At 39.4% G+C, this 22,775-nt stretch overlaps 1 protein-coding gene across 5 annotated transcripts in view; it reads left to right on the top strand.

Annotated features, from left to right (window-relative positions):
• Positions 1-22,775, top strand: part of LOC117425025 (piezo-type mechanosensitive ion channel component 1-like) — a 61,690-nt gene that overhangs the window by 13,934 nt on the left and 24,981 nt on the right. For all 5 annotated transcript variants that reach the window (XM_058993735.1, XM_058993737.1, XM_058993738.1 and 2 more), the window contains 5 exons: positions 3,829-3,924; positions 12,497-12,619; positions 13,359-13,401; positions 13,719-13,875; positions 22,220-22,448. In XM_058993735.1, the coding sequence (XP_058849718.1) occupies positions 3,829-3,924; positions 12,497-12,619; positions 13,359-13,401; positions 13,719-13,875; positions 22,220-22,448 (648 nt within the window). The remainder of the gene's footprint in view (positions 1-3,828; positions 3,925-12,496; positions 12,620-13,358; positions 13,402-13,718; positions 13,876-22,219; positions 22,449-22,775) is intronic.

Raw genomic sequence — 22,775 nt, forward strand, 5'->3', positions numbered from 1 at the left:
TTACAGCATTTTAAACAGGTTTTAACTAGGATAGTTGCTGAATAAAAAAAATATTTTCTGTCCACGGACAGGTTGCAGCAAGTTTTAATTCTAGAGTTATCATTCATGCTTACTGATTTTACAAACGGAACTAAAAAAGCATTCCAAAAGCCACACCTTGAATCTGTAAATGAGATTCCGTCTGTAAATGAAAGACAAACTTAAGGTGAGGTGTAACACAGAGGGCAGAAGAGGCATACATTGCTTTCTGTTCTTTAGTGGCAAGACAACAGTTATTTATACACTTGTTGTGAAGATGATAAAATGAGAGTTGGATAATATACAGAGTGGTTATAATGTCATTCAGTAAGCATGCCCTTCAGTGCAGAGTAATGAAACAAAGCCAGCAGAGGTCACAGGTCACAGAAGATGCAGTGTGCCAACGGGAAGGCTCTCCACCTTCCATGTGTGAAATGCATGCTGGGGTTTTTGACCCCCAGTCTAAACTTTTGCCAAAGCAGACAGTGATACAAAAAGTGATCTTTTTTTTTTTTTCAACAAAGACTGTGTTTTCTTTTCCCAATGTCAAGCAATTTACCCAAGCTAAACTGTGATTTGCTCTTACAGTATAATAAATATTTATTTGAAGGAGACACCATGTCAAATGAGTTGAATATAACGAGTAGAACTGATGATGAGTTACAGGGAGGTAAAAACAAAAAAAAAAGATTTAATCGCTTCTCCAAATTTCCCAATTACAGGATCTTGCAGGTGAGGCTTTAATTGCTTAAAACAATGTCCTGTAGCATATCAAAATAATAAGTTTAATTTGTTTGGTCATGGAGGATAGCAGCGTTTGTGCATTCAAAATGCACAACAAAAAATGTAATAACGCATACATGAGTAAAAACAAGAATTAATTCAAACCCTTGTTAAAGTCTACAGTAGTTCCGGACTGTTCCCTGTTGTTGAAGCTGAAGCGCTAGGGGCCTGTATGCCCCAAACCCCAAGCTCTCTTACGCCTCTGTTATGGGGGTCACGGCTCAGTGAGGAAGCAGACTAACCCTGCTGGGGTCCCAGGGGCTCGGGCGGCTGCTCCAGTTCCTTTCCACCCGCCTGCCTTCTCCCCGCTTCCTCAGAGGAAAGCAGCCAGGAGGCTGTTTTTATGTCCTATCGGTGCTTCCTTCCAGGCACAGCAGCCAATAAATGCATGTTGATTTGGGCACAGAGACTAAAAAATGAAGAGTCAGTAAAATCTGAACAGGCACATGTCCTCCACTTCTTTTTTTGTTGAAAGTGAAACTTTTCCCCTCACTCAGTTTTGGTTCTATGTGACTGTGCCAGAACACAGTTCATTTGTTGTACCCTGACTGTAGTTGACCCTGGTCACAGAGATAAAGATATCGTTCTAGGCAGGCAAGGCCATTTCAGTCACCCAACCTTCATGAGTCATTATTTGCAACATTGAAAACAACACTCCAAACTGAACCGGACTTGAACTTGTTTTTGTGGACCAATAAATCTCACTTCATTGCAGTGCAATTTAAACAAAAAAAAGGTTTATAAAATAAACAGTAGAAAATACCAAGACTCAATTACAGTGAAGAATTAAAAACCTGTGTATTGTGGGGAATTTTTTTTTAATGCATATGGAAACAGCTGGTTTATATAAACCAGAGTTGGATAACTGTTATTAATCACGCAAATGGAAAGAAGATACTAGACATTTTTTTTTTGCTTGATTTTTTTTTTTTTTTTTTTTGGTCAATTCCTAGTGGGAATTCAGACCCCTCTATCTAGGTTAAACGTCTGTCCCAAGTTGCTCTTGTAAATATAAAAATGTAAATACATACGGGAGCACAAGAAACCATCTTTTTCATTGTCAGTGAAACGGAAATCAGTTGCAGCCTCAGCTAGGTGGATTGCTGTAGGTTTTTCCATTTGAAATGACCATTTCCTGAATTCCTCATTGTAACTGTCGGCACCCCAGGGTCTGCTTTCTCAATTCCCTGTTTAAAATTTGGTCAGTGCCTGTATTATTAGTTTCATTTGGAATATTGGCGTAGGTTTCTCCATTTCCTGCAGTTGGAGTTACTGGAGGCAGATTTCTGAATAATGTCAGTTTTTGGGTTTTTTTGATGTTTCTCCTCATTCCTTTTCCCCCTTGGGCTAATTTGATGAATCCCTCGGATCTTCTAATTACAGTAATTGCCTGGTTGATTGGACCTTGCTTGGCTTTCTGGATGGCTTTCTTGTCAGTCATCCTGTTAAACACACTGGGGAGGAATATAGATTGTGTTGCTTTCTTGCTTGCAAATGTAAGTACTTGCTTCTGATCCTCCCCAGCTGTGCAACTACACCCTAAAAAAGAGAAACTAGCTTCAGAAATGTTGAAAAAAAGATTTTAAAATATGTTTTACGCCGTTTGATGTCATTGATTAATATACAACCCAGCATAAGACTGTGGGTTTGTTTAAAAGTTGTGGGCTCATAACAGAAACCACAGTCAACAAATTCACAGCGGGCAAGTCTATTATCGTTGATTTAAGAGTCAAATATAGAGGTGCAGTTTATATGAATTATTTAAATATTTCTAATTTTAAGCAGAAAAACAACTGCCTCAATGCTAACCCTGGATTAATTAACAGGTTCTGAACTTTTGAGCAGATCTGAGAAGCTTCAACAATATCAAAAACTCGAAAAGAGTACTTCCAAAAGAGAAACTCGGAAAACCCCTGAAAAGTTGTAAAAAATTTAATAAATTAAACACTGGCAAATAGAAGCCCTAATTATGCCCTCAAACATCAGTAATCTGAGCAGAACACTGCAGGGCATGCAGCAGTAAACGAGACAGCTCCTCCTAAGCCTGTTTAGATCTTCCTATCCCTAGGCTGCATTGTTGGAGATCAGTGGAAACATTATTTTAATGACTGTCGTTATTGAATACTGGGCTACATTCTCAAAGCTATTTACTCCAAATCGTCATTCGCCTATTTTTATTTATTTAATTTTTTCAGAAAGGAAAATCACACCCAATAAATTACCAAACCAGAAATCAACAACTTTTTTATTTATTTATTTTTATTTAGAGGCTTGTAAGCAGTCCTACATTGTTTTAGGTCATTTTAGAATTGTAATTTGGTGGGGGGTTTTTTCCCCCATTTCAGATTTTTTTTTTTTTTATAGCTTATGACAATGTAGCCCAGTGTTAGCAACAAAAAAGGGTTGGAGATTAATGTTATATATGTAGGGTGTCTCATTATATAAGAGATGTCATCTTGTACAGTCTGGGCGAGAGGACCAAGAAGTTACTACAACCTCTTGTACAAAGGAGTGCACGGCTCACAGAGGTTCTGAGTGGGTCAAAAAAAGTTACAATTTATGAGAATACCGTTCTTGTGTTAGAAGGGATTTAATTCTTACATTCGGTGCCAAACAACAGCGTGCTGTGAGGTTCAAAGCCGGGCCCCGCTGGGTTCTCTGGCAGGCTGTGATTGCACTCCTCGGCCTGCACCCCAGGTGAGACTGAGCCCCAGTAAATCTCTCCAGCCCTGGCACCACTGATATAGCATCATCAAAGTCATACACTGCTGAACAGACCTGCAGTAATTGCTGCCTCCTTTCTGCTCCATTCTAATGAATACTTGTGGGTAATGTGGTAAGGAAATGTGACTTGTCTTTTGATGCAGGAAGAAAGAATAAACATGTAACATATCTTTTAATTTGGAAATGTTTATATTTGAATTATATATTTTTTTAACCAAAATGTGTATTAGCTGTCTATTGTACAGTATTCTGATGCATGGCTGGTATTGCTGTACTGACACTGTTTAATGTCTCTGTCCTCAGCCTGCTTGTTCCGGTATAATGCCCTGTCATTAGTTTATCTTCTTTACCTGCTGCTGTTGCCATGGTTCCCAGGACCCAGTGAACGCACCATACGAGGTAAGAGAACTTCTCTAATTCTGGTTTCTATATCTGGAAGCTGTTGTATTTTGCTGAATTGTAACAGACTAGGACGGTTCACAAACAACTTTTATATAATAGAGTCTTCTAAAAAAGGGATCACTTTGGCACTTCTTACAATTCAATTGAAAGAGGTTTTTTCTGATGGCTGTGTGGTGCTGAATGTTTAAACTTACACTGGACCATCATTCAGCTTGTGTTTTACTGGGAATGCAAGCCAAAAAATGAGTGCGTAGTTCTTGGATTAGAGATCCGACTTGAATGGGAACAACATATGAACACGCTGGCTTTAAGTATCGCACATCGTATGATCAGGGATAGGATCGTCTGCCCAGTTTCACGGCAGTGGGGATAGCAGCTTGTTCTGGGCACTCCAGTGTGTTGGCAGGCGGGCACATTGCCAGTTGGATTAATATAATAAACGGATGACAGCAGGCTTTGCTGTGCCTTCTCAGGAGTTGGTGATGATAATACAAATAATAATCAGATAACTGTGAATCTTGTTGGTTTAGTCATAGATGACATACTTGAACCTCTGCTCAGTCGCTAAGCTGCAGATAGTGTGACCCTGACAGAGTCATTTGACCAACTTGTGCTTCTGTTCCACATAACTTTCAAAGAAGTTAACAATCAGGTCACACTGGACTACCGTTTTTTTAATTGGGCTTGCCTGCAGGTAAATGTAATCTTTAAGCGCAGACAGGTCTCGGGAGAGGATACAACCGCTCCAAACAGGCTGAAAGGGCAGTGACAGATTAAATACAGATATTCACAAACCCGACAGATTGCGTTCAGATATCCGCGGGGAGTGGGGATTCAGAAGTCTGGGCTTTTTATGCTCGGCACATTGAAAGAGGCAGCTTCACTAAGACCTTCAGAGTGGATGATTAAACCAATAGATGGAACAGATACCAAAGAAAAAGCAGCAACATTCAGTCTGTTTTTAGACGCATATACATACAACACATATTTAGACAGTATCGGGACTCTGGGTAGTATACAGTATATTGTGTCCTGCATATCAGTTAAGGTACAAATGTAAGGACACTTTCTATAGATAATGTAGGCACCCTTATAATTATTGCTCCTATATACATCTATTAAAAGGGGACTACTTTAATATATGCACATATTTAGCATATATGTTTTTCATGTTTGAAATTTAATTTACTCTGGGTTTTTCCTTGTGGTTTGCAAGCATGTGACCCTTCCCACAGCACAAAGAAAGCAGTGACGCTGCAGTTAGGCGCCGACCCAGCGTCCTGCCCAATTTGGAGGTCTGTTTATCCAAGTTATCAACCTGTTAACACTCCAAACCTCTTGGCTCATATCAGTTCCTGTTTGAGATAAGAAAAGAAAATGAATTGCACCCTTCTGTGTTTTGCTGGCTTCTGAAACATAAACACCCGCTGGGGGCTGTAATAATAGAGCTGGGTTTGTCTGAGTTTTTTAAAGAAAATTACCGAAGGGCCCACCGTTTTAATATGGCTTTACTGATACACTCGCAAAGGTTGTTTTACGGTGGCAGGTTCAATGATTGCCTTTGCCTCGAGATTTATGAGCTGGCTGCATATCCAACTGGTCTGTGAATAGGCCTGGTGTGAACTAGATTGTTCCAGTCAGGTGAATTACCTGCAACATAGTGTGTGGTGCAGTAGAGATGTCCTTGCATAGGAGACAGGCCCGAATCTGGAATGTGGTTGTCAAATCATTTATTTAAAGATCTTGCAAGATTATTCAATGAAGCTTGCTTACTCACTTGCAAATCCATTGTTCTCTAGTGAAATCAAAGCACTTTGAAATAGATGAGATGTCATAGGAGCCATTAATGGCAGCCAGCATTTCCCCATCGGAAAATCCAGAGAGCTGCCAAGCCTGTAAAGCTGAACCTGACAGCAAATAAAATTAGCAGTTTAATAAAAACCATGTAGTTTGTGCTGCATATAATTTGATGCCATTCTTCCCCAGTATAGAAGCTCCCAGATGTGTGCCATTAAGAGTGCCTTAAAGAGTACCAGCAAGAGGGGAGGGGAGGTGCTGAAGTTGAGAAGCTGCGGAATTGGGAATGATCATTTTTGTTTCTTTTGATGCACAGTTGCATGGCCTCTACACATGGGAAAGTAGTGGGCGCCACACAAAGACAGACAGGAACCTGGGGAATTCTCAAGTCTGCATTGTTTGTTAGTTTGATTGTGTTTATTTTTATATGTCTTTATGAGCTGTTCCATGTGTGTCTACGATGTCACAAACTGACATGCCATTTTAATTATGATACCTATATCCTTTTATCCTGATCTAAAAAAAAAAAACCTTAATAGCTCAACAAAATTGCTATTGACTTTAATTACAGTTTTTAAAAATATTTTATATAAAACAGCTGTAAAGGCAACAGCCCAGCAACAATCTGAATGTGTGTGGCGGTGTTAGTATGCACTGTACTGGTGGGTGTAAGTGTGTACCTCTGTGTACAGTATGCTGGTGGGTGTAAGTGTGTACCTCTGTATACAGTATGCTGGTGGGTGCAAGTGTGTACCTCTGTATACAGTATGCTGGTGGGTGTAAGTGTGTACCTCTGTATACAGTATGCTGGTGGGTGCAAGTGTGTACCTCTGTATACAGTAGTCTGGTGGGTGCAAGTGTGTACCTCTGTGTACAGTATGCTGGTGGGTGTAAGTGTGTACCTCTGTATACAGTATGCTGATGGGTGTAAGTTTGTACTTCTGTGCACAGTATGCTGGTGGGTAAATGTTTCTGTTCTGTATGATTGGTAACAAGGTAAACTTAAACAAAAACATACAAATGAAAGTATGAGCAGGAAAGTCGGTCTGCTTGAGTAATCAGAGTAGATCTGCATGTCTAAACATTTATTGCATTATAAAACTTTACATTTTTTATTTTTGTGAATAATTGTACCAAGTAAATATACTACAGTAAAGTATCTCCATAAACCTGTACTGTACTGTACAGTGTGTGTGTGTGTGTGTTGCTGATGAATAGAAGCCAAGTGCTCCTGTGTTTAGACCTGGCAAAGTGTTCAGTACACATAATTACCAATCATTCTTGATGATGCAACATTTTTCCAAATTGTACCGTAAAAAAAAAAAAAAAAGCCTTTTTTTGTTTTACAGTTGCGAACAACCCTTTGGCTCTAAAATTAAGAGTGTATCTGATGAAAGTATTTGGCCACACAAGTTAACAATAAGAAGTTTCAGACCTACTGTACCACTTTCAACTGTATTCTCTTTATTGCCAAGAGGGACACTTTTTTTTTTTTTTTTTTTAGGATAAGCAGGGGTTGTTGTCGGCAATGCTACAAACCACAATTGACTTGGATCCAACGTGATTTTGTGTTTGGTGGCTTAGTAACCTCTGAGGGAAAGAAATGAATTCAGTGATACTCTGGGGTGAAATGTCTACACTATATAGGAACATCTTCTGTATTGTAAATACCTGGTTAGGGTAACATGCCGATTTATTTATTAAACATTCGGCTCAGGCTCAAAATGATCCCTACATTCTCCACAACATGAGGCACATTTTAATCTGACAGGCATCAATGGAGGAAATGCAACATGTCATATTCCATGGCAGTGCTGTATTATTATTTCTAGTAAGTTGGATGCAGTTGCCAAAATAATTATGTTCTAAGTGACTCTACAGATGTATGAAGTAGCGTTTGCCCCAAAGTTACTGTAGGGTTAAATTGCCACAGCACCCTCATTGTGGTGGAAATATTTGAAAAGCATGTTTTGCATAATAGTCTTTTCCTGTTCCTAAATCCTTTAGGAGCAAAGGGGAACAGAAAAAGCCAAGTATTCAGAACAACTGAACAGCCAGGTCTGTTCCATAACAACATACGAATCAAAGCGCATCAGGGCTTGTCACTCCTAATTAGAAGGAATTTATTCCCTGAGGAAATAATTCATTTTAATTTTGTTTGTATATGTTCCCAATGTTTTAAATGTTACTACTTCAGCATTTATAACTGCGTAAAAAACAGATTATATATTGTAAGGGTTGGTTGTGCTGGGGGTTTGTTTGTTTGTTTTTGTGTTGGTACGTTAATGGTTTTAATACATTTTCTCTCATACTTTCATCTTCTGCCAGTCTGGAAATGTTAAACTGAACTCTTTTAATACATTCAGCGGGTTCTTTTTTTTTTTTAGGTCTAACTGTTTCTGCAATTAAGTCATACAATCCGTTGTTTATCAAGTTTCACAGAAAAAAAAGAGCAGAACTCCACAAACAAGATACAACACGAGGAAACTCCTCACCCTGAACAAAGAAAAGACTGGATTCAATTGTTAAGGATGGCCCTTCTGTTCACCTGGTGTTCTTATTTCCAGGGGCTCTGGCTTGGACACCTGGGTCGATTCCCCTTTTTCATGGAAGAATTCACAGATGTTCCAGTCGGCTCAAGTCATTGTGAAAGCAGAAAGCTGGAATCTGTCAATTCATTTCAAGTGTAGAACGGAGGGCATCGAACAGGTGTGCCCCTGACTGTCATCCACCAGGCCTTCTCTTGATGTTGTTTTATTCTTTTTGTTAAATAAAAATATGTTAACAAACAGTAACTTTGGGGCAGAAATGCTTGTGAGAAAAGCAGTCCAACAACATTGCATTACCCTGGTGTAGATCTAGAACTCAGTGTGTTTAGTGTGACAAGACAACTTTGAAATGTTGTTTTAGTCATTGTGCAAATCTTTACTGCTTTCCCGGGTGAATTGGAAGTCGTGCACCGCAGAAAGTCCTTATGATGTTCTTAAAGTGAATGGCATTCTGCGGTTGGCACTTGCCAATCTGCTTACACCTTTGATCAATGACATTTTGTAGGCTGTCTGGGGTAGTTTTAGCTAGAAGGTAATATGGTCCTTTTTCGTAGCCAATCAAAGTTTTCAAAAGAACACAATGTTGTTAACTGTACGAATGTTAATTGTTTGAAGTCTTGCAATTTGATTGAACAAAAACTTCCAACGAGACTTAAAATACTACTATAAATAAAACCCCACCCATACCATATCTTCTAGCAGTAATACTCAAAATTGGATATTGGCAAAATAGGTTTGTAAACTCTGCTTGTAATTTTGGTTGTGTTGGGTGTTACTGCTGTTTTTGGCAGACTGTGTTCCAATATTTTCCCAATCTGCAGCTTGCGATCTCTGAGCTCCCATTATACTAGTGAATGAAGGCTCTACTTCGCCCCTGCACCTCCCCACAGTGACCCCTCTATTCCCACACCAGCTGGACCGCCTTTTAAAAACACACTTTAAAAAAAGAAATATAAACACTATTTGTTTTTTTAACAGGCAATTCATGTACAGTCACTCTAAAAATAAACACATTGGATGGTTTGGAAAGCTGTTTTTGAAAATAAAAGAAAACAAACTATTCAAAAAACCCTCTCTGCTGCACAGTAAGAGTGCGTCAACCACATTCATTTATTTAATGAGCTGTTTCGTTTTTCCCAGAAATCAATTTTCTGGGGGATTTCTCTTCCTAAACTGTGAGTGTTCAAACCGCTGTAATTAATTTTTGTAATTAAGTCTTGCAGTGCAAGTGTTTGGTTGATCACAAACTGCTGTGCTATTAATAAGCTGGGGATCACCCGACTCTGTCTGCTCTAGACCAGTAATGGAAAAACACATGATTTCTTTACCTTGCTCCTGGAAATACCACAGAGCTCTTTTCATTACCTTAATCAATAAACAAATAACCAGGAAAGCCCTCTTGTTCCACATGATCTTCAAATAAATCTTTGGAGGCGGGAACTCTGCAAGCTGTAATACAGTTATGCTTTTAAAATTATGAAATAAAATATGAATGGCCAAAAATTAAGAACATTTTGAAAACAAATGTCAACAAATTATTTATCAAGGTGAATCGGGAGTATTTTGAGTATTTATGCTAATTTTTAAAAAGGCAGTTTTTAAATTTTTTTTTTAATTCCATTCACCAGACAATGCTAGGGTGGATTTAATAATTAATTTCTTCCGATTGTAACGCTGTCGTTATGGATTCTGTCCCCTGCGATGGGATGAGATCAGAAGAAGTTAAATCCTCTAAAACCACAAATGCAGGGGAGCCCGGTTCTTTTGCACTGTAGTTAAGACGCTCTCTTGTGATGTGTGGGCTCTTCGGTTCACGCCCAGCCTCTGCCTATTATCTTCGTAAATATTTGTGTCCGTAACAGCCATAATGCCAGGTTTTTTGGGGGTTTCAAGGAGTAGATGTGAATGATTGGCTGAGTTGAAAAATAAAATTATTATTCTACCCTCTGCTGCTGCTCATAATTTCTGGAGAATCTGACCATCATGTTGCTGCTTGCTTTGTCTTGCTTGACAACAATCAAATACAATATGTGTTGAAATCGAAAAACTAAGGGTGGGGGGAGGTTACTTGTAGCACAAATAACAATGAATTGTGGTTTGGACTGGAATGTGGATTTTAATTGTTTGTATGTTTTACAGGCCATAACCATTTCCTTTTAACGTCAGAAAGAATATTAAAAAACTGGTTTTGATGGGTCAACATGAGCTCAATGAAGTTGAAGAAAAACAAAAGCTGCCGGAAGATAAAACAAATAGTTGTGCGATTTGTGGAAGGGCAATCAAAAGGTTCAAAGGTATATTTAAGCGGCAGGCCGGGGTTTGAATGGAAAACAAACTGCACAATAAATGCAGCCGTGCTTTACAGCCTCCAAATGTAACTGAGCTTTTGTCTACAATTCCCAGAGACAGATGTTGTGAATAAACAAAGTAAAAACTGGAGCAGTTCAGTTAGTTCAAATGTTCTATGTTCCATCTGAAGTCAGTAAGGTTTGACCTTAGTTTTGGTATGCTATGGTACGCTATGGTGATGATGATGATGATGATGATGTCGGTGACTTCAATACCCATTGAAACTTGCAAACAGATTGGGCTGGACTAATGAGTCAGGAATATGGGCAGAGGTACAGTTCCCCAGACTGTAGGTATGTACTGGTGTCATGACACACAACACAAGAGCTGGTTGCAAATATGGAACCCAGTTCACCTCAAATTTCCGTATCTTTACTGTAGAATTTTCAGTGCTGCATCGCCAATACAAATGTACTGCCCCCTGATGGGCGTCAAGCAAAACTTTATTGGTCTGTTAACCTCTGTCTATAAACTTCATTTGACATTTATTTCACCACTTATGGCCACAAAACATTCAGTGGTTTCTTTTTAACAACCCAGGACTGGATAAATCATCTTAGAAAGTATAGTTTATTTTCAAATAAATAAAAAATAAACTTAAACAATAATCTAGGGGTGCAAATCGTTTTGAAGATTGATGCTGAACTGTTCTGAAAGTGCTAAATTATCAAATCCGCCCTAATCAAGCCCAAGCATAGTGATCAAGCCATGTGCTTTTTATTATCGCTTATTCAAATATTTGTTTGCAATGCTCAGCGATATTTAATCTTCTGGGAGATTTAAATTTCAAGTTGTTTTAAAAACAATAATTTGGGGTTCACAAGGAACAGACAGGAACATCAAGTGAAGAAATATTATATTGTTCATTGATTACATAGTGTTAAATAAAAGTTCTAAATTATGATCATATACAACAACAAAAAACCTTGTTCTGGGATACTTCAAGAAACATCTGTATAAAAGACATTAAAAAGCAAAGCAAATTGTTGCATGCTAATTTGGGGTTGCCCAGCCTAAAGCCCCAAAAAGCCTCCCATGCTGTGCACTAGCATGAATGGGTGTGTGCTCATTGCTGCTTGCACACCTTTCTACAATGAGCTCCTTTGTTGCTGTGGCTTTAACTCTTAACAAAGGGAGTTGATATTTTTATGGAGCGCCGTGGGGTGAGCGGAGTCTGCACATCGCTCTAGGTTTCAATGTGTTTAGTGGCAAAGTTTATAACATTTATTATTTAATGAGGACCAAATGTAACTTCTATTCCTTTTTCATAAATGGAAAAGATTTAATTAAAAACTGTTTCTGATCACACTAGTATTTGTTTTCATTAGGAAAACCCATATTTTGCACACCTACATAGCTAACTGGGAGAGCGCTTCAACGGCTGTTTATTTAAGGATATTAAGTAGTGCTGGGGGCAAATTTATTCAAATATCCATTGTACAACTATAGCTTGAAATGTAATCAAAACATTACCCTGTAACAGAATTTGTAAGTGACAGCATCAAATAGATCATGCTGTGGAACCAAACAGCAGAGACTTCTAGAATAAATGAAAGACTTTGGAGTCTATTTTAATAAACACTGCCAGTCTTTAACTCAATACTAATCTGTCTTGGGTTTCCTCCTTTGGGTTACTTACTTATTAACATCACCACACAAATGAAAATACAGTCAAATGAAGTTTTGCTAATACAATTTAGGGGGGCGATATTAAGACAGGTCACTGTTTGAGATCATTAAAACTGCATAAGAACTGCATTATTTCATTGAATTTATGAGGTAATATGATGGGCTATTTAGTTCACTTTTCTACTGGAATATGCTAATTATACATTTTTGCTATGTGTTTTTTTTATTTAATTTTTTTATTTCAGGTCACACAGGCCGGTTCATCAAGGCCCTGTTTGGCACCAGCATCATCTTCCTGTTAGGTCATGTGGTTTTTCAGATCTGCCTACACACTGTCCCGGGACTGGACGATATCCTGGGATACAACTGTGAGTACAATCTCCCAGCCCTGCCTCTGAGCTGCTCCGCTCTTTGCGCTAAAGACTGAGAAAATAAACTTGTTAAGTTACAGGCAGCTAGTTGTGATAACTATACATGAAATCTTAATCTATTACAGGGTTCACAAATCCCTTTCTCTTAGACTCGAGCAAAGTCATTAGCAGACTCCAGCAACACAATGGATTTGAAACAAAAGATATGGATGGCCAGTGTATTTGGTTATTTGGATTGTAAACTGTTTCTACTCTCCAAAAAAATCACCACCTTCATTTTTTTAAAGCTCCCATAACAACTTTGTACCTGTTCAATTGATCTTATTATTTGGGTCACCTATGGTTCAGATTCACTGTGCCAGCTGGTCTGCTCAAGAGAACCAGTTAAGTTTTATCAACATGTTACACTGGGGCTTCTTTGAATGATATGAACAACTGCAGTCCTAAAATGTGTTTATTTGCTCTAGTGCTGACCTTTCTCTTGTTCGTCATGTGGGTAAATAAACCAGCCCTGGGGGGTGGGTCATGATCAGGATTAATACAGAGTATATGGTGCCTGTATTTAGATTAAAATAGACCAGCCAGTGTGGTGGACACATGATGATTCTGCACAAGTAACTGTAAATAATATGTAGCTTATCTGTATACTGATATACTCCATCTGTGTCAGCATTTGGAATGCATGGGAGATGTTGGGGATTTCAGGAAAGATCATGGGGTTCTTCTTGTTTTGCAGGCAGCACGTGGGGGACCCTTTCGAGGCACGTTGGGGTTACCAGGTATGCAAAGCATGCAGAATCTAACACAGAACCATATCTAACACAGAAATCCTCCATGGAAATACTGGAGATTCCGAATGGAGTTTTGCATTGCTTTGCAGGTCTGTCTTTTTTTATGGAACTAACGGTAGATAATCCTCCATTACCGATTTGTTTACATTCCATTCCGAATACATCACATGGACTTTAACCTAATGGAGACAAACCTTTCGCATCCTGTTTTTAGAAACTATAAAGTTTGCGTTTCTAAAATGAATGCAATTACAGTCTTATTTCCATCCCTGTGTAATAAATGAGGGCATGTGTCTTTGTGGCAGAATCTCACTAGGTGACCTCTCGAACGCGTCTCGTCTGCTGGCCCCGGACTTGGGGATCTCCGTGGTGTCTCTGGTCACTCTGTGTTTATGTGTGCGGCTGCTGAAAAAAAGGGGGGTCACACCTGGAGAGACAGTGGAGACAGGGCCCCTGAAACAGGTGAGCCATACCAGACAAACAGTCCTTTCCCCATTGCGCACCCCTGTAACAATGCCAATTCAATTATTATTATTATTATTATTATTATTATTATTATTATTATTATTATTATTATTATTATTTATTTCTTAGCAGACACCCTTATCCAGGGCGACTTACAATTGTTACAAGATATCACATTATACATTATTTCATATTATACAGATATCACATTATTTTTGCATACAATTACCCATTTATACAGTTGGGTTTTTACTGGAGCAATCTAGGTAAAGTACCTTGCTCAAGGGTACAGCAGCAGTGTCCCCCACCTGGGATTGAACCCACGACCCTCCGGTCAAGAGTCCAGAGCCCTAACCACTACTCCACACTGCTGCCCTAATTCCATTATATTCAAGTGTCATTAATTACACAAGAATTTCATGTGTAGTTACAACACAAAAAGTATTCCAAATGCCAGTGAGGGCCTAATTTTATATTAAACTGGGACACAATTTAGATGAATTGAAAAGACCCTCACATCCACCAAACAATCAGACATGCATTCCCAATTTGAGTGTGATTCTCACTGGTCAATGATGCTGTGTGTGTTGTACAATGTCCCTTTTCAAGCAATCCCGCAGGCTAGATAAGCTAATATTAAAGGAATTTCCCGATCCTGCCAACCTTACAATAAATAGCATTGTTTACTTATTAATTTATTTCATAATTTTAACTTCACTGTGTTTGAAATTAGTTATTCTAAAAAAAATGTATCGCCTGGGTGAATTTTCTGTAGATTTTAGTATCCTTAACTCTGGGGGAAGTCAAGTGGGCAAATATATTTTTGTATTTGTTGTAATACCTGCGTTGTATGTGCGTATGACTTGTAAAGACTTGAGACTTGTGTGTCTGCGTCTGTAAGTGAAAGAATCCAAGCTTTTGCATGTCTGTTTATGGGAGCATGCAAGTGCAAGTTTGTGACATGTCTGGAACACGTTGTGTCACAGATTCAAGCACTAGAGGCTTGTTGTAGTGCAGGCCCACAACTTGTTTACTGTTAGCAGCTGCCGACTTGTAAATGATTTTTTTGTTAATAGGAGAAAGCTAACAGAACAGAAAAGGTCCCCCAGGGCTGATTAACTCTACTAATGCCCTACTGTTTATCATCAAGTGCTAACTGCAGATTGACTTCTCGCAGTGCTGCAGGAGAGCCGTGCAGGCCAGGGTTTGTATTCTGAGAAAGTGATTCATGCTGCAGATAGCTGCCCACAGCCAGTATCTGCCTCTGTCTGCACTGGGGTCAAAACTGACAGAGGCTGCCAAGAGACTTGGGAGATATCAACAGCTCAGAATTTTTTCGAAAAAAAAAAACCATAAAAAAAAAAAACAACCACCTTTCCTGAAACTACCCAGTGTATTTAAGTCAAACTGAAACCCATTCCATCCCAGAGAAGGTTTATTAAGGAATTAAGAAGTTGGCCTTGATCTTGCCCAGTACCTGATAAAAGAATGCTTTAGCGACCTGCATTTACTGCACTATGATAAAGGTAAAAATCTCATAGACTCAATACTATAGTGTTACATAAAATGACCAAAAGGGAAACATCATGACATTCTATATGTATACCTACAAAATACAATGGAAAGAACAGTTATTTGTGCTTCTTACTCTCAAATAAAACAGTTCTGCAAATAGAATTATTTTATTGATTTTCTTTACAACCAAAAAGCACTTGAGCACTTGCTTTAGGGCCATGAAAACCCATGAAAGCGGCTCCCAGCAAACCGAAACATTTCCAGTGGATGGGAATCCATGTGATAAATCAAATTAGCTTTGATGGATCACCCACCAGAGAGCCTCATAAAATGTGCGTATTACAGTATTTACTTCATTTTAAAGGATTTTCTATCAACAGGAGACCCCGTAAGCTGAAAACCTCTATCTGTTACAAACAGGCAGCATGTAGAGCTTGACCTTGCATAAAACAAACCCCCATTGTATCAAACAGTCCGTTATATTATAGTGAGCAAATATTAACAAGAAAGATTCATCATTTTTAAGATTTTTAATTTAGTCATTATTCTCTGGTATTACTCTCATTATTCTCTTTTCTTTCTCATGCCTAAGGTAACTTTTTGTAATTTGTTTTAGAACATTCTTGGACTTGTAGAACTCAATTTGAAAATGTAAAAATACACTGTAGTCCCCTATTTCACAACTCAATAATTCACCAATGTGGTTAATTCACAGTCATGCCACGTTGGCAGTAAATATTTTCCTGTTTTAAAGGCCCTTCACTAGCTCACTGTTGTCAATATGTCACTCTTTTTTTTATATGTGTTAGTCAGAAATAAAGAGGAAGCACTGCATTGTGCATAATAAGGAATCTGGGTAGAACATTGTTTTAAGTTTAGTATTTATTCATTTAGTAGGTGCTTTTATCCAAAGGGACATAGAGACTTGGGGGTGAGCTATGCATCACAACTGCTGCTGCAGAGGCACTTGCAATAGGACCTCGGTTTTACGTCTCATCCGAAAGACGGAGCACAAGGAGTTTAAGTGACTTGCCCAGGGTCACACACAGTGAGTCAGTGGCTGAGCTGGGATTGAACCTGGAACCTCCTGGTAACAAGCTCCTTTCTTTAACCACTGTATCACCACACCTCCTATGGACTTGTCCCATATGCCAATTCAGTTTGATTTAATTTTATTCGTATCTTTTTTTAAATATTTAAGATAAGATTATACTATAGTTTGTTCATACCATTTGAGCAGAGCATTTTCACTGAGCAGCAAGGGGCAGGCTTGTTTAAATCTGGAAAGTGGAAGGAAGTAACCAATCAGCTTTGGCAATTTGTACAATACAATAGAAATTAGAGTCATTATATAGGCAGTTGTGAAGAACCAGAGCTCTGCTCAGCACTGGGACAGCTGCAGGAATCTGGAACTCCTGTTCTAAGCAGCTCTGGAATGTAAAATCTGTGTGCAAATCCAGGAAAGCAGCACAACACTGAGTCATCACCTCACCAGCAGCTATTTCAGGAATCCTGTGTGCCAGTTCAGTTGGTGGTTAGGCTGTCAACAAGCTGCGTTCAATTAATAACTTGTACTGCTCTACTGTACTGTACTGTACTGAAGCGACAGTCAACGTTTCTCGCTGGAGGGAAACACTAGGCTACTCTCAGGCAACCTTTAAAGAAAAGCTCTGACTTTTTTTTAGAAGCTATGTTAAGAGTACAAGTGGATCTGCACTGATTTTGATTTAGTCTGGCCAGAGTGTGATCCTGCTTTTTATTTTATTTATTGATTAGTATTACACTTTTGTGATTAATTGTGTCTCATTTAAGGTGATGCGTTGGCATCACTAGAGGTCTGTTAGTCATTATAAAGCCATTTTTAAAAACCTTGTTCAATTAGTTTTTGCCTTCGCCCATTTTCTAAATATTGCCCGAAATGTTCTACACACAATTATGCTAATCCAGGCACTACAAAAACTTGAACTCCATCCACTCTGAACTCCATCCAAACCCACATCCTCCTCTTTCTCTGCAGGATAGAGATGACTAGCTTATAAAGAAATAAACCTGTTTGTTGTGGGTGTCACTTGGACACCAGAGAGTGACAGAATTGGGTGGTTTTGCACTATATCACTGCGGCCTCTGACTGTGGCTGAGATGTGGAACTGTGGTTAAAATCTGCTGTGCAGGGTGTGAGGTTGTAACATTATTACAGTACCTGTATATAAACACCAGAAACCTCATGCCAGACTTCTGATTTGAATCATTGAAATACCAGGCCCAAATGCGATCCTTCATGATATGTGAATGATATGCGAGTTTGAAGTACACCAGGTGATCAGTGATGTAGTTATCCCGACCTAGGACATACTACAGTCAAAATCTGTTATCAGGGGTTGTTCCCTCCTTTCTCTCTCTATCCCATTACTCTCCATTATCCACTGCTGACTCTGTCTCTTCTCACACAGCTGCTAACATTGCACCAGCTTCCTATTACGTCACCACGGCAACGATAGCAACAAATACTAACTGCTGTAATAGTCCTAATTACTGTCTACACAGAACAGCAAACTTTTATTGAACCAATAGAAAAAGTGAACTGAGCTGTGTGTGTTCTCACTGAATCAGGCAGGACAGCTGCCTACAGGCACTTCTAGATTTGACTTGAAATATTAGCATGGAAATTAGGACTAAAGGGGGCACAACACTGAAGTTAAAGCAAGTCCAGAACAGAAAGTATCATGGAAAGCACTTTTTTTAATGAATATTCAAGAAAGAAAGATTGATATATACGGCCTTGGGGCTAACGATGCACTTGCAAGGGGCCTCTATGGGCTTAACGGCCTCTTCTCTTTCTCTACGTTCATATGTGATATTCATGTCTGAATATCATGTTCATATGTGATATTTCATATTTGAATATCACGTTCATATGTGATATTTCATATTTGAATATCACGTTCATATGTGATATTTCATATTTGATCCTCTTGCCTGTGTGTAGTCTTGCTTCTGGATGTTCACAGCTGCACTGTGAATTTGTATTTTCACATTGTGGGATTTTATGTCAGCATTGAGGGGGAAACTCTGGATCCTGTTCAGCACTTGTATTTGAAATGCAGTGCTCTGATCAGCTGGTGGTGACAACATGATTCATGAATATGCTTATAAATGCATGTGCTTATAAATAGAAACGTGTTTTGCTACAGGAAAGTGTTTCGTATTCTGGAGGAAGATAAGCAATCACTCATCAATGACACTATTTTCAATTTGAGAGTCTGTTTTACACAAAAGCATGTACTGCACATCGCAGGAGTGTTTGATACAGTTAGAAATGCTGAGCGTCACAGCATAGCAGCTATACTGGAAATCTGGAATCTAAACTAGTTACTCAGAGCCGGCATGGTTTCAGTGTCATCAGGGTATTCTTAGAACCCAAGCGTTAAATTTGGGGTTCCACTTCATGAGAACCCAGCAGAGGTCAATTAGCACTTTATATATTCAATTGACTAGAAATGCATACATATAGTAAGAAAGGCAATGGGTCAGAGTTGTATCACCACAGGGATCTGTATCAGTCTGTGCATGCGCTGGTTAGGGCCTCTCTGGGGGTTGTAGATGGTATCAAAATATAGTTTGTGAACTGCACTCTAGATTAAAAAAATTTAAAGCTTGAGTAATGATATTTCACAGTCCTGTATTGCACAATACAATACAATCGAAATATTGGGAAAGAAGTTTAATGAAGACCAATAAAAAGAGTAATGTAGAGGAGTGTGGCAAGGATCTGCCTATTCACAGGGCCCATGCCAATCAGCAGTTAATGCAAACAAGCGCACTGCTATAGCAGTCAATGCCAGTAGAAATTAGATTTCATGTTACAAAGACCGATTTGCACTGGAGGAATTATCCCCAAGTACTGGGGGTGTGGCCACTTTATCAGGAAGCCTCTTACCTTGTGGATATTAAGACACTCCCTCGAATTCGAGAGAAATGAACGCACGCAAGCGGAGCAGGTCTCGGCCAACATCATGATTTGAGTTTTTCGGGACTTCTCTGCTCTAGACATCAACTTTTAACAGCCATGACTCAGAGGCACATACAATAAGATTATAAACTTTCCCTCCAAAGCCTGTTATTCATTTCACTGTTTCATTAAGCCTGACTCTCTTGTAGCACAAGATCAGGTTTGAAATGTAGCATACTTTGTTATTAAAACTTACTGTATTGTCTAAATGAAACAAAATACAGTGAACCCTGAATTGACCACTGCTACCTTATGGTACTTTTCCAGTTCACTTTTTGAAAAAAGTTCAAAATGGCAGCTGCATTTTGTCATTGTTTCAACTGTAAACACTTGAATGGCGCAGGGGGTAACGTTGTAGGCTCCCTTTGTGCAGTCTTTGCTAAAAACATGTTTTTCAAAAGACATTTGAGGTTTTCATAGCGTATTCGGATTATCGGATTATGGATTTATTGTGTTAGCTGCAACAATCTGTTTTAACGCAATCAGGTTTTAAAATTATTTCTAAGGTTTTAAAATATTTCTAAGGTTTTGCGGCTCCCTTGTGAGTGAATATTTTGTTTTTTTTGTTTTGTTTGTTTGAAATGAGAACGGTTACAAAAGGCCACTTAGGCCACTTACGTTGGTTAACTCGATATCTTTCCACTGCCCATGGTTACCATTCTCAGGTGCATTCTCTGGTGTGTTTTTTTTAGTACAGTGCTCGTGAGCCTATACTGAATAGTAGTCTTAACCACCGGCAGTAAGGCACAGAGTTGGTGTCCAGAGCTGGGTTTGTGAATGTGGAATCGTTGCTTTAGTCTCTTCCATGACACTGTTTGGGGCTGTGTGCTGTCTGCACTCGCCAAGGTCTTATGAGTTCGCTTTCAGATTGCCACTCTGCATCGCAATAACCAAGCAGGGTTGTATGTTGAAACTGCTTCCAATTAGTTTAAAAACTCTAAAAAAGCAAAGGCACATAATGGTTACAATGCTGTGCTAAGGCATGTGGGGGATGTGTTTGGGAATGGAAAATCTGATCTGGAGGATATTTTCTTTCTCTCACTTCACCTAACGCTCTCTTTTCCAAGCAGTGTTGGAGTGAACTGGAGTTTAGGTCAGCGCTGAGTAAGTGGTGTGTGTGTGTGTGTGTGTGTGTGTGTGTGTGTGTGTGTTTTGGAGGGAGGGAGGGACAGGGGGCGGGCGGGTGTGTAGTTCAGCCTGAGTTACCATCAAGGAACAGACTTGCAAGTGTTATTCCACACGGCAGACACTGGAATAATAATCTAGGCCTGCCGGCCAGGCCTAAGCCAAGGCAAACAAACAGGAAAGCCTTTCTGTCGCTGGGAGGTGAGGAAATAGCCCTGGGGAGCAGAGAAGTGACCGGGAGCCTATTGGGACCAGAGCAGACCATGTGATCGACACGTGATTACAGTGTAGTCAGACTTTTAACCTTTTCCAGTCTGTAGAAACTGCTGCAGCATTAGCATCAATGTTTTAAGCTTAAATTAATAAACACTATCTGCCAAAGTATGTTTTGAAGAATAAAATGAAATATTGTGGCAATATCCCCAACAATAGTGACTGAATATTGTAACGGCAAATCAAGTCACGTCTAATCTGAATGTTCTGTACCTCACTAGTTTAAATGAACATCTTTCTCCAAGACAGAGAGAATGGAAAAGCTTGTATAAAAATATATATTTTTAAAGAAATCTCATGGCTACCCATCCTTGCACATTAGAAGTAATTTGTCATGTGCCTTGAAAAGCAGGGCTCAGGAGTTTTTCATTATGCGTCTGGATCCAGATAGACAGGGGCGAGTAAGATGTACAAGAGCTGTTCACAGTGCAGAGATCATGTCGTATTTTGGGTAAGTGTAAGGAGGGCGACAGATGTGCATAGTGCTGACAGGTCCCTGGATCTGCAGTATTTGAACCCCATGCAGCCCCTGTCACTGCGCTGTCATCTTGATGGGATCCCTGGCCTGTCCTTGCCTCTGATACCATGGCAATGGCACTGTGCCAGGCTGGACTTTTGCCAGGCACTGGGATGGCACTTCTAGTTGGCTTCTGCAATCTACTGTTGTCTGTGTATACATGGGATATGTGAATATGCTGGTAATGAACCAGCAACATATTTGAGCTCTGAATTAACACCGGTGCTATGCAACTAAGTATAACATTCAGAGCTCAGTCATTCTGATTTGCTGGCCCCTGCCCAGCTAAAAAGGAGCAATGCAGCTACAGTGGTAAGGAGTACCAAACCCAAGGCTCTTAGAAGAAAGTAGCTGATGCTAGCTTTATATATAAGGTCTATTTTTAAAATATTTTATTATTGAATATGTTTTGTTTATCTTTTAAAAGATGTGTAATTTGTTTATTTATAAATGTTTAATACTGTTCTGTTAAAAATAAATAAATGACATGCACAAGACTAGATGTCACTTGCTTTCTTACCACTGTGTGCCTGAACTTTGATCTAGCGTGCCCTCTGGGAGGCTGGAGGGGATAGTGTAGCCTCGTACCAAACACTTATGATACAGTAGTACAGATCCCAAAAGATTAACAAGAAGTCGTAGTCAGTGTATTTCGAGTTTATTTTTGGAGGTCAGCTTTTATCGTTTCATTTGTTTTCATCGACATTGTCTTTCCTTGGGTTGGGGTGTTTGTTTGTCTTCTTTAAACGTGTCTTTTTTTTATATGTCAGAATTTGTTATGATTTATATGTTTTATTGATGAAGCATTGACTAAACTAAAATGAATAACTAAAAGATGTAATGAAATGCTGAACCTCTTCCTGGCTGGCGGATTGATTGTGTGCTTGTGTGGTGTTTGTCAGGGGGAGCCGCCAGAAGTAGTCGGAGAGGAGTCGGAGGAGGAGTCGGAGGATGGTGAGGCAGCTATTGACGAGGAGGAGGGGAGGAGGACCCTGGAGGAAGACCTGCTGGAGGGGGAGCAGCCCCTGCCAAACCGTGCCACCCTGCTGGCTGCCCAGCTCCGTGTCACTGCGCTCAGATTCCTCAAGGACATGGGCAAGATCCTGGCTATTGCACTGCTGGGCTTGGCAGGTAGGACGTGCTCCCCGATCCCCTTTGCAGCGAGTCCTGCTTCATTGTTTAGTTAAAAGCTGCTATCGTTATGCCACCAGATCCCGTACTTTACCATATTACAAAATCTGTCTGGCAGCCGTTTGCATAGGATAATGTTGGCTTTTGGGACTGGATTGTAAACACAATATGCTACAGAGAAGCTTATGTAGTGTAGCTTATGTGATAAACCAATGGGCATTACAGTATTATAGGGTTAAAGGTTAAATCTGGATAATAGAGTGTTTCCTGTATATTAAAATGAATAACATTTTGCTGAGGTTTTACTATGAGCTACTTACTTTTTAA

Source organism: Acipenser ruthenus, chromosome 20 (genome assembly GCF_902713425.1).
Source record: "Acipenser ruthenus chromosome 20, fAciRut3.2 maternal haplotype, whole genome shotgun sequence".
Taxonomy (NCBI): Eukaryota; Metazoa; Chordata; class Actinopteri; order Acipenseriformes; family Acipenseridae; genus Acipenser; species Acipenser ruthenus.